At 46.7% G+C, this 12,862-nt stretch overlaps 1 protein-coding gene across 1 annotated transcript; it reads right to left on the reverse strand.

Annotated features, from left to right (window-relative positions):
• Positions 1-3,214: 3,214 nt before the first annotated feature.
• LOC121848027 (T-cell-specific guanine nucleotide triphosphate-binding protein 2-like) lies at positions 3,215-6,041 on the reverse strand. The gene is made up of 2 exons (XM_042340657.1): positions 5,891-6,041; positions 3,215-4,408 (listed from the first exon to the last, which is right to left on the reverse strand). Exon 2 carries the CDS (start codon positions 4,399-4,401, stop codon positions 3,217-3,219), a length of 1,185 nt encoding a protein of 394 aa, XP_042196591.1. The 5' UTR covers positions 4,402-4,408; positions 5,891-6,041; the 3' UTR covers positions 3,215-3,216.
• Between the last annotated feature and the right edge of the window lie 6,821 nt (positions 6,042-12,862).

Consider the following 12,862-nt stretch of genomic DNA (forward strand, 5'->3'; position numbering starts at 1 on the left):
GTCAATCGCGCAGCGTCTGAAATGTATTGAGTGCACCACAAGGGACATTTCCTAATAATAAACGCTCCTCTTTCACAGAGTTTGCAGCTCTCCGGCAGTCTGGGGATTGGTGCAGTGTCAGAGCGAAGCGGCAATGCTCACACACCACAATGGGAACGGAAGTCTGTTCTGTTTATTGTGCAGAAATGAGGTTGAGCCCAGACTGTGTGTAGTGCAGGTTTCAGCTCTGAAGGTCTCTCTGGCCTTGCAGAATATTTGCATGTACGGGCAGCTCCTCTCTGTGCTGCCTTGTTCCATCCAGCCTCTGCCATTTTAATTATCAGTTCATTCTCCCTCTTTAGCTAAAGTATTAAAATTCCTTTACGATGCACTTTTCCCCTCCCCCAGCATGACTCCAGAATGATCCTCTGAATTTTGAAATCTTTCAAAAAATTTTGCAGACAGAAGGGCAGAGGCAGTTGAGCAGATCCCCTCGACTTTGGATTCGAGGATGTCCAGCATTGCCTTGCAGTTTGAATTGGAGGTGAGGATGAGTGAGGCATGAGAGGGTGGGTGGTGGAGCCAGTTGGTGATGGAGAAGTGGAGCCTGGGGTTCTCCTTGACCTCCAAGATTGTCTCGGAGTAGAACGACGATTTAGCGGAGGCGAAGGTGGAGCGGTAGGATTTGATAAGGTCCAACCGTATCTGCCAATGGACAGTTAAGTTTGATTTAAGCCAGGTGCGCTCAGCGGTTCGTATCTGTGCTGCAAGGGAGCACGGTGACTCTCGTGAGGAGGAGTCAGTTCAGGTGAGTGGAGCAAGGGAATCGAGAGTGGAGGAGAGGGAGCTGTGGAGAAGGGTGACCAAGAAGGATAGGTCATTGCGAGAGGAAGCCCAGAGGGGAAAGAGTTCAGCTGACTCCAAGGCAGCCAAGAGGGGGGGAGATTTTTTTCCGGGGTGGTAGGAGGTGGAGGTTGGGTGGTGGTGGGAAGAGGGATTGAGGAATTCAGGAAGATGAAGTGATGGTTCGAGATAGCTTTATCGATGATGGTGAGGTCCAAGACAGAGATGCCCTGAGTGATCACCAGGTTGAGCGGGTGACCTCGGACGTGGGTGGAGGAGTGGATCTGGAGGGAGAGGTTCAGGGAGGAGATAAGGGAGAAGTCAGCAGAGGTAGAGCAGGAGGGGGTGAAGTGAAGCTTGAAATCGCTTAGGATGAGGAGGCGTTCGGAGTAGAAGGAGATGGAAGATAGGAGAGTGGAGATGTCGGGGAGGAAGTTGGGGAGGGCTTGGGAAGGGGGCGGTAGATAATTGATAACTGTGCTGTATAATTCTATGATTCTATAGAGATAGACACATATATACACACAGTAACAGAGAGATAACACGCACACACAGATATATACATCTGTAGGTACATTAGATATCTTTAACGTCCACCTGAACAGGCACATGGTATCTCGGTTTCAAGTTTCATGTGAAGGACGGCATCTCCAATGATATAACGAGAATGATACCAGGAATGGGGAAGCTCAGCTATGAGGACAGGCGGGAGAAGTTAGGACTTTTCCCATTAGAGCAGAGAAGGTTACGCGGGGACCTGATAGAGGTCTTCAAGATCATGAAAGGTTTCGACAGGCGAGATAGGGAAAAGCGGTTTCCGCTGGTAGGTGTGTCTGTGACCCGCAGTCACAGTCTTAAGATATCTACCAAAAGAAGCAAAGGGGAGGTTAGAAGAAATTTTTTCACTCAGCGAGTTGTTCGAATTTGAAATATTTGCCTGAAAGGGCAGTGAAGTCCGATTCGATAACAGCTTTTAAGAGAGAACTGGATAGGTATCTGGGGAAGACGGGTTTGTGGGGTTATGGGGAGAAAGCTGGTGATTGGGGTTAATGAAAGTGACGCTCTGTCAAAGAGCCGCACAGGCTCGATGGGCTGAATGGCCTCCTTCTGTACCGTAATATTCTATGAATCTATAACCCCCCCCCAGCACTGCGTTGGAGTGACACCTTAGACTATGCACTTCCAAGTCCTGCTGTGGGCATGAACCCATATCCTGGCAGCTCTTTCAAAGAGCCGCACAGACTCGATGGGCTGAATGGCCTCCTTCTGTGCTGGAAGATGCTATTCTATTCTATTCAGTGGGTACATGATAGGGTTCAAAGCACTTTCCATGTCACAGTGCTGAATGGACACTGGAGCTGGGGTGGGAGCCGAGGGGGCCGGAGGGGAAAGGAACCCCAATCAAGGAGATACGTTTTGAGACATGGCTTGGAAGGATTGGCGGGGTGGGTGGGGGGGGGGGGGGGGGGGGAGTGGGGGGGAGCAGGGCAAGGTGAAGCCAGGGAGGGATTTGAACATGAAATGAATTGAGTTCACACATCCATCAATGGTATAAATTTTTGTAAATATTCAAAACAGCTAAATATATTGTGAGGATCTTTCTCCTCCTCTGACAAACACTAACATCAGCCAAAATTGACCACGTCTCGACCGCCTGTCCCTCCCTCAGCCACCTCAAACTCCGCTACGCAAACTCCCTGCTTATCGGCCTCCCCAACCCCTCCCTCCACAGGCTGCAGATCATCCAGAACTCTGCAGCCCGTGTCCTCTCCCGCACCGGGCTCCGTGACCCCCATCCTCACCCGACTCCACTGGCTTCCCATCACACAGAGGATACAGTTCAAGATACTGGTCCTCACCTTCAAAGCCCCCCCTGGCGTTGCACCCCCGACCTCTGCAACTGCTAACTCCCTATCAACCTGCACTCAGTGGGCTCCAGCTCGGCTCTGAAACACTGACTATCCCGCGACTTGGGACGTCCTCCCGACATGAAAGGCGCTCCACACATGCAATTTTGCTGTTGTGACTTCACACCCGTGCACCTCCCTACCTCTCTGACTTGCTCACACCCCAATCCTCAGTGGGTGGGGTCAGGCCTGAGTGACAGGGACTGTGGGTGGGGTCAGGCCTGAGTGACAGGGACTGTGGGTGGGGTCAGGCCTGAGTGACAGGGACTGTGGGTGGGGTCAGGCCTGAGTGACAGGGACTGTGGGTGGGGTCAGGCCTGAGTGACAGCGACTGTGGGTGGGGTCAGGCCTGAGTGACAGCGACTGTGGGTGGGGTCAGGCCTGAGTGACAGGGACTGTGGGTGGGGTCAGGCCTGAGTGACAGGGACTGTGGGTGGGGTCAGGCCTGAGTGACAGGGATGGGGGGAAGGGGTTGTATTGGGACCTATTACAGAAGATAAAATGAATCTTTATCAAACATGCTTTTCACGGCTCTCTGTGCGGCTCCCACGTGCTGCCTCACTGCGTCCGTCAGGACCGTGACGGTGAACCACGAGGACACTGCTGCTCCGAGGAGAGAGATGGTCACTGGAGGGAAGCCACGTTCCTTCATAGCCACCGTGCAGCCAACAGCGGTGGCCAACAGCACTGGAGACAGTTTACTCAGTAAACAAAGCTTCTTTACAGTTTTCCATATGCTCATGGGCTCCTCCCGGAATGAGCTGATCGCTCTGTACAGAGACCCGTAATCCAGTCCAACCTCCCGCTGGAGATATACGAGTCCTGCGACTACCAGCCCAATGCTAGTCACAAACAACAAGCCTGGCCGTGGGACCGCACCCACAGCTCCAGCCAGCACAGCCAACAGCCAGATTCTGTTCACCATCGATCTTATCTTCTGTCCCATAATCTCCCTGGTTATTTCGGGGAGTGCGAGTGTGAAACCCTGTGACCTGATCATCGGGACATGTCTGACGAGGTTCGTCCTTAGTTCAGGAAAGTCATATTTGTTCAATTTAAAGTTTGATATCAGAAAAATGGGGGGTATTTTAATGTTAGTGTATTGGAAGTTGGCCACACAGTCCATCCGGATTGTCTTCATCTCTTCATCTTCTGTAAACTCAGCTCCTTCCATTGCCAGTGAGTGCAGATCATTGTCTATTTTACATCGGACATAGAAGCACAGTTTGCCCTGCTCCTGGACCTTCTTGGCCAGTTCAGCATCATTTTCCCTGAAGCGAGCCTGAGCCACAATGATGAAGAAGTCGTAGCTCTCAAACTTTACCAGCTCCAGATAACGCTTCATTCCCAAACCACAGCTATTTACTGCTGGAAGGTCCCAGAGCTGAACATTGGGGAGATGTGGATAGGGATACATGGTTGGCTCAGTTGTGGTCTCACAGTGACCAGTCGGAGCAGCTCCCTGAGCGTTGCTCTGAAGATTTCTTATGGCATTGATAAAGGTGGATTTCCCTGAGCCTGCTTCACCTGCCACTGCAATGTTAACCTGTACCTCGTCTAAGTGACTACATTTATTCCTTATCTGAGATAGAATGGCTCCTAATCCACCAGTCTTATAATCAGATTGTAGTCCAATGATTTCATCAGAATGGAAGAACTTGGAGGCAGCCATTTGATCTCTGAAATCAAAGATTAATATGAAGGTTTAATTAATGTTGGCCATCAAAAACAACTTATATTGACACGTTACTTATCATGTAGGGAGAGGTCTCAAACATTTGATCAGTTGGATTGGGAGCCCGAGCGAGGTGGGAGATGGGGGCGAGAAGCGAGGGGATCGAAAACACAGCCAAAGAGACAGATTCTTAGAAGACTTTTGAAGGTAGAGAGGGAGAGTATGAAAGGTATAGCTACAGAATATCCCTGGAGTGTGTGTGTACAGTATATACCTGGAGTGTGTGTGTACAGTATATACCTGGAGTGTGTGTGTACAGTATATAAATGGAGGGTGTGTGTATAGTATATACCTGGAGAATATGTGTGTACAGTATATACCTGGAGTGTGTGTGTGTACAGCATAAATCTACAGTGTGTGTGTACAGTATATACCTGGAGGGTGTATGTAAAGTATATACCTGGAGGGTATGTGTGTACATTATATACCTGGAGAGTGTGTGTGTACAGCATATACCTGCAGTGTGTGTGTGTGTACACTATATACCTGGAGGGTATGTGTTAACAGTATATACCTAGAGGGTGTGTGTGTACAGTATATACCTGGAGTGTGTGTGTACAGTATATACCTGGAGTGTGTGTATACAGTATATAACTGGAGGGTGCATGTGTACAGTATATACCTGGAGGATTTGTGTGTACAGTATATACCTGGAGGGTGTATGTGTACTGTATATACCTGGAGTGTTGTAGACAGTATATAACTGGAGGGTGTGTCTGTACAGTATATATGTGAAGAGAGTGTGTGTACAGTATATGACTAGTGGGTGTGCACAGTATATACCTGGAGTGTGTGTGTATAGTATATACCTGGAGGGTATGTATATACAGGATATAACTGGAGGCGGTGTGTACAGGATATACCTGGAGTGTATGTGTACAGTATTTAACTAGAGGGTGTGTGTACATTATATACCTGGAGGGTGTGTGTATACAATATATACCTGGAGTGTGTGTGTGTAAAATATTTACCTGAGGGTATGTGTGTGCAGGATATAACTGGTGTACAGAATATAACTGGATTGTATATGAACAGTATATACCTGGAGTGCATATGTACAGTATATAACTGGAGTGCGTGTGTACTGTATATACCTGGAGTGTGTGTGTACAGTATATAACTGGAGTGTGTGTGTACAGTATATAACCGGAGTGCATATGTACAGTATATAACTGGAGTGTATGTGTACAGTATATAACTGGAGTGCATATGTACAGTATATAACTGGAGAGTATGTGTACAGTATACCTGGAGGGGGAGGGTGTGTGTATACAGGATATAACTGGAGTGTATGTGTACAGTATATAACAAGAAGCTGTGTGTGTAGGATATCACTGTGGATACGCTGTTAAAGGAAGTGACTGTCAGACATTGTGGGACAGAGGAGCAAACAGACAGAGTGAATGTGTAAAGAGACAGATCTGACCGGAGTGTGTCCTTCACTCTCTGCAATCCCCACTCGCTGTCCTCGGCTCGGGACCAGTCTTACCCACCAGCTGCTCACAGTAAACGAGTTTGCCCTGAGTACCGGCAGCAGTGAGAGGCCACAGCACAAGAGCAGCCGTTACAGTGAAAGTGAACAGAGTTTGTGGTGGGAGTTCTTTTCCTGTACAGAGGCGTCCAATGTGTGGCATTCATGACACTTCAAGGCAATCTGTTCCTCCTCATCACCGATGCTCGTCAGTGACAGAGAATCACAGCACCTGGTTCACTGGGAAATGGGTCCAGGATCGTGTTTATATTGTGTTTATAGTGTAAAGGGTTGAGTTTAGATCCTATTTTCCAATGATAACAATAATAATCTTTGCATTTGATATAGCGCTTTTCACATCTTCGAGACGTCTCAAAGCGCTTCACAGGATATACTGTAAATTGAATTGACTGTATATTTGTGGCCGAAATGTGGCAGCCAATTGCACACAGCAGTGTCCCAGAAACAGTCGTGGATTGAAGTGACCATTATTTTTTTTCTTGAGGGATTATTATCAGGCATATGGAGTAAGGCAACCTGCCCAAGGTTTCGCCCTGCTGAACCCAGGTCTCTCGTTTGAGAGAGGAGTGTTTTAACCACTGAGCTACAGGGCTCCACATGAAGAAGGTAATTCCATGATCCAGAATTACCTGATTATATCGAATCCCCCGTGGCCTACTCTTTGCCCCCCAGCCCAGCCCAGCTGCTTCCTGTATCTCCTACAGAGAGTGTGGGAGCTCTGGGGCTCAGTCACCTTTTATGTGGCACAGACTCTGCCTCCCCCTCTCTCTGGTATAACCCAAGGCCCCAGTAGCTGTCTCCCTCCCTCCCTCCCAGTTTCAGGGGCAGTTACACACAGTCATTTGATCTCTCTGTGGTGACAACTTCCCTTTTCAGGATTGAAATCCCAGTGATCATCACATGACAGATTCCTGTGGCTTCTCTCACTGGACTGAACAGTTCTCCATTTGCTTCCTGTCCCATCGCTGACAGTGACTCCAAAATCCCCATTGAAGTAAAACAGAAAGTTTTTTTTATTTACAAAAAAGAGCTGTGAAATTACAATAATCAGAAGTCTGTGAATTACTGTAATTTGCAGAGGGGGCTAAGAGAATCATAGAATCTTACAGCACAGAAGGAGGCCATTCGGCCCACCGTCCCTGTGCCAGCTTCCCAAAGACATATTCCACTTGTCCCACTCCCCTACTCTTACCCCATAGCCCTGCAAATTTTCCAAGTACCTATCTAATTCCCTTTTGAAAGCTATTATCTAATCTGCTACCACATCTCTTTCAGTCATTGCATTCCAGATTGTAACAGTTTTCTGTATAAAAAACATTCTCCTCATCTCCCCTCTGGTTCTTTTGCTAATTATTTTAATCTGTGTTCTTTGGTTACCGACTCACGTGCAAGAGGAAACCGTTTCTCCTTATCTACTCTATCAAAACCCCTCATAATTTTGAACACTTCTATTAAATCTCCCCTCAACTTTCTCTGCTCTAAGGCAAATAATTCCAGCCTCTCTAGTCTCTCCATATAATTGTAGTGCTTCATCCCTGGAACCATTCTTGTAAATCTTCTCTGCATAATCTTCAAGTCCCTGAAATCCTTCCTGAAGTTTGGTGCCCAGAATTGCACATAATCATAGAATCATAGAATCATACAGCACAGAAAGAGGCCATTTGGCCCATCGTGTGTGCGCCAGTTCCAAAAAGATCAATCCCAACTCAATCCCACTTGGCCCGCTCTCTCTCCATAGTCCTGCAATCCTGTCCTCACCAAATACCCATCTACTTCTCTCTAAAAGTTGTTACTGACTCGGCTTCCACCTCCCTTTTAGGTAATGCATTCCAGACCTGAACACCTCGCTGGGTGAAAAAACTATTCCTAACGTCCCCTCAGTGTCTTTTAACAAGTATCTTAAATCGGTGTCCTCGGGTTACTGACCCACATGTCAGTTGAAACAGTTTTTCCCGGTTCAATCTATCAAATCCTCCCATGATCTTGAAAACCTCTATTAAATCCCCTCTTAAACTTCTCTGCTCCAGGGAGAATAATCCTAGTTTTGTTAAACTATCCTCATAACTAAGGTCCTTCATTCCTGGTGCCATCCTGGTAAACCTCCTTTGCACCCTCTCCAATGCCCTAACGTCTTTCCTATAGTGCGGTGCCCAAAACTGAACACAGTCTCCAACTGAGGCCTAACAGCATTTTATAAATATTCAACATAACTTCCTGACTGTTGAATTCTGTGTCCCTATTTATAAAGCCCAGTATCCCGTATGCTTTTCTGACAGCTTTGCTACCTGTCCTGTCAGCTTCAGAGATTTGCTTATGTGGACCCCCAGGTCTCTCTGTTCATTTGCCCCCTTTAAGATTGTACCATCAGCTTATACTGTCTCTCCTCATTCTTCCTACCAAAATGCAACACTTCGCATTTCTCCACATTAAACCTCATCTGCCATGTTTCTGCCCATTTTACCAATCTATCTAAGTCCGTTTGGAGGCTGGTGCTATCCTCCTCACCATTAACTACTTTTCCTAGTTTAGTATCGTCTGCAAATTTGGAAATTGTGCTCCCTATATCCAAGTCCAGATCATTAATATAAATCAGAAAGAGCAGTGGTCCCAATACCAACCCCTGAGGGACACCACTAATAGAATCATAGAATTATACAATACACCAGCTGAGGCATAACCAGAGATTTGTCAGGATTCAACATAACTTCCTTGCTCTTATATTCCATGCTTCTATTTATAAAAGTAGAATCCCATATGCTTTTGTCAACTTGGTCTGCCACCTTCAGAGATTTGTGTCTCCAGGTCTCTCTGATGCTGCACCCCTTCTACAATTACACAATTTATCTTATATTGCCTCTCCTCATTCCTCCTCCCAAAATCACTTCACACTTCTCTGTATAACATTACTTCTGCCATGTGTCTGCTGATTTCACCAGACTGACTGTGTCCTCCTGCAATCTGTTACTATCCTCCTCATTGTGTACTTTGTTTCCAAGTTTCATGTCACCTGCAAACTAACTTGGGCAGATCGGCGGCAAATTAAATTCAAGGTGGAGAAATGTAAAATAGTTTACATGGGGGTCCTGGTTGACAATATATTGAAGCTCTCCTAACAATGCTCTGTGTCCGTGAGTAAAGCAAATCAGATGTTAGGATGTATCAAAAGATCAAAAGCAAACCAACATAGTGGGGTAATCCTGCCACTGTATACATCATTGGTGAGACCATGCTTAGAGTATTGTGTACAGTTCTGGTTGCCACAATACAAAAAGGATATTGGAAAAATTGGGAAGATACAGAGGAGGGCAACCTAAATGATTGAGGGAATGGAAGGACTGGACAATTACTCAAGCGGAGAGCCTAGTAGAGTGAGGAGGGAATTGAGTGAAGTGGAACAGAGTGAGAATTCTGTTAAGGAATTTGGTGAGAGTGGGAATTTGGAGCAGAAGGGGAAAGAGATGCAGAATTTTCAAATATATAATATTTATCTTAAGATAATATAAAACATGTCGGGGAATATGGCAGGGCAGCTGAGATCAGTTGCATGCACAATGTGTGCCATGTGGGATGCTTTGTGTGCCCTGGACAGACACGTGTGTAGGAAGTGCCTCTGGCTGCTGAGCTCAGGGTTTCTGAGCTTGAGGAGAGGCTGGAGTTCATGGAGCAAATGTTTCAGGAAGTGGTCACTCCCACAACAACAGAGGGTTCAGAAGGAGAGTGAGTGGGTGACCACCTGTCATGGTAGGAAGAGGGGACGGACAGTGCAGAAATAGATAATTATTATATAAAGTAGATAATTATTTGGGGAAGACAGGGCTATGGGGAGAGCGCGGGGAAGTGGGATTGATTTAGATAGCTCTTATCAAAGAGCCAGGACAGACACGATGGGCCAAATAGCCTCCTTGTTTGTGTTCTGCATAATTCTATGATTCTATGAAACAGCAGAATCAAACATATGAATGCATGGCTGGAAAAATGATGCAGAAAGGATGACTTCAGATTCCTGGAATATTGGTACCAGTTCTGTGGCAAGTGGGACCTGTACAAGGTGGATGGGTTACATCTGAACAGGTCTGGAACCAATATCCTCACAGGGAAGTTAACCAGTTCGGTGGGGAAGGGTTGAAACTAATTTCAAGAGTGGACGGGAATCACTTTCCACCACCAACTGTCCCTCCACATCTGTCTATAAAATGTCTATTCCCTCTCCAAGAAAACACTCACCAAACAAGAACTCATCGTCAATAACAACTTTCAAGAGAGAAGCAGATAGATATTTGGGGAGAACAAATTTGCAGGACTCTAGGAGAGCGTGGGGGAATAGGATTAATTTAGATAGCTCTTTCAAAGAGCTGGCACGTACACAATGGGCCTCTTCTGTCCTGTATAATTCTATGTCTCTATGATTCTATGATCTATGAGGAATGGGATATTTGGGATGTAAGGAGCATGGAGAAAAGGTGAGAAAATGGATTAAAAGATGTAATTTTTAATCTTTAATTACATTTTTAATCCTTCTGCTGTTTCAGCATCAACCGTTTCCGTCCGGGATAAACGTTGGGTATGTTTCCTTACTCCAGAGTGCACACCTCTGTTTAACTAGCAGTAAGTAGGAACCAGCTTGTCAGTCGATTGGTGGATCACTTTCCAGTGTAGTAATCCTTTTAAAGTAAATAATAATTTGGTCACTCAATCTACTACTGTTTGTGGAACACCGCTGTGCACAATTGGCTGCTGTGTACATCCACAAAATATAGTCAATTTGCTTTACAGTATATGCTGTGAAGCGCTTTGAAACGTCTCGAGGATGTTATATCAACTGCAAGGATTACTATTATTATTATTATTAATAAAGCGGTGGAACAGCTCAGTAGCCAGTCATTTGACTAAACAACAAACTAAATGACATACTGACATTGGGAGGACGTCTTCACATACCTAATTGGCAGCCGAGCTGGGTTGTGGTGTTGGTGGTGGTGGGTGAGGGGGAAAGATGGCCTAAAGTGTGGCTGAAGAGATAGATCCTAAAAGATAACTAAAGACTAATGGAGAGGTCAGGGTGGGCTCTTGTTCTTCTCTCTAGGCCTTTCCTAACTGTTGAGCTGGTGAACTCACTGAGGGGATGTGACCTAATGGGATGGTTCACCAGCTGTGACACTGAGCGTGGGACGGAAGAACTGATGGAACATTGCAGTTTAGAGTGAGAGGAAGCAGAGTAACCACAGTGATTGCCACTGGAGGGAATGGAGGAGAGAGAGGTATAGAGAGGATTTGGGGTCATCAGGGAGAACTGACTGTGGAGTTTAAGGAGAAGGGAAAGTTGGAAAGGGTATGGATGAGGGAGAGAGAAGGGGTGTTTGCCTTTCGGAAGCAGTTGATGCAGAGAGAGTGAGTGATGGGTGGGTGAGTTGGGGTGGCTACTCTGGGACAACCAACGCCAGGAGCCATGTGGACAATGTCCAGGCTTGAGAGGGAGGTAATGGTGAGATTCAGAAGAGAGAGAGAAGGCAGTGGGAGAGAAGGACAGGGTGGGAGTAGCGGAGTGTGGGGGGTGGGAGCAGGAACATTTTCAGGGGGAGCGGCTCGGGTCAGGGAAGCAGTCAAAATGCACACGTAAGACCGGGAGCGAGTGATCAGTGGGGCAGCATCAGCCCGCAGGCTACGGGAGACAGTGCAGGGCAGCAGGGGGTGGGGGAGGGGATGGCGGTCATGGCCTACAGGCCAGAGACAAGGAGGGAAGACAAGGTAGCAGGGTAGACATCTCAAGGGCTTCACAGAATATACTGTAAAGTGAATATACTGTATATTTTGTGGGTGAACCTCAGCAGCCAATTGTGCACACAGTGTCCAATGTTTCGGCTCACCTGGGAATCGATCCCAGTCCTCAGCTTGAGAGGTGAGTGCTCTAACCACTAAGCTACAGGGCAAGCATTAGGCTGCTCTACGTCCCACACCCTGCCCACTCTACTATCAGCAGTCGGGCCTTCAGCCTTTCTACCCAACCCTCTGGAATTCCATCTTGGAGCCCCTCCTTCCCGCTCCCATCTCTTGCCTTCTTCAAGGCCCATTTTATGACTGTCATCTTTGATTGTGCCTTCAGTCATCTTTTCTTCTCCACACGCCTTGCTCCAAACCGCAGCTTGGGTGTCAACTCGTCATTTTGCAGAACCTTTGGATGTTCCCCTTCAAGTGAAGGGCACTACATAAATACAATTTGCTGTTGTGTGTTGTTTTAATCATAATTATAATCCTCCCACCCATACTATTGAAATCGCTTCAAAGAGCTTCACAGGGAATTGCTGTAGAGGGCAGTGACTGCATGTTTGTAGGCAACTTGGCAGTCAAATTGTACACAGCAATGTCCAACAAATATCACGACCAATTCTGGGATGTTTGTCTTGACCACTGGTGCCATGTGATTTTACCATTGGCATCAGAAGTTTTTTACGATGGGGGGCGGGGGGAGCCGGAGGTCAGGGACGAAATCGCAACCAAAGAGTGATCACCGGGCTCCTTGACATGTTTGTCCTCAATATTGATAGTAATAATAATCCTTGCATCCTTGATACAGTGCCTTATCATGTCTTCTAGACGTCTCAAAGCGCTTCACAGAATATACTGTGAAGTGAATTGACTGTACATTTGTCGACAAAACGCAGCAGCCAATTGCGCACAGCAGCATCCCGCACACAGTCGCGGATTGAGTGACCAAATTATTATTGCTTTTTGGGGAGGTTTTGTTTGGGATTATTATCCCCAGAAAAGCGATCCACCAATCAACTAACAACCGGGTTCCTGTTTACTCCTCGGTAAACAGAGGCATGTGAGTTAGGAAACTTGCCCAACATTTTACCTTGCTGGGAATCAAACCCAGGTCTCTCGCTTGCGGGGCAAGTGCTCTACCCA

Source organism: Callorhinchus milii, unplaced genomic scaffold (assembly GCF_018977255.1).
Source record: "Callorhinchus milii isolate IMCB2004 unplaced genomic scaffold, IMCB_Cmil_1.0 Scaffold15, whole genome shotgun sequence".
NCBI classification, from domain to species: domain Eukaryota; kingdom Metazoa; phylum Chordata; class Chondrichthyes; order Chimaeriformes; family Callorhinchidae; genus Callorhinchus; species Callorhinchus milii.

Bases quoted from the DNA above. Each gene is read 5' to 3' on its own strand.
- LOC121848027 (XM_042340657.1), bottom strand. From the start codon at position 4,401: ATGGCTGCCTCCAAGTTCTTCCATTCTGATGAAATCATTGGACTACAA.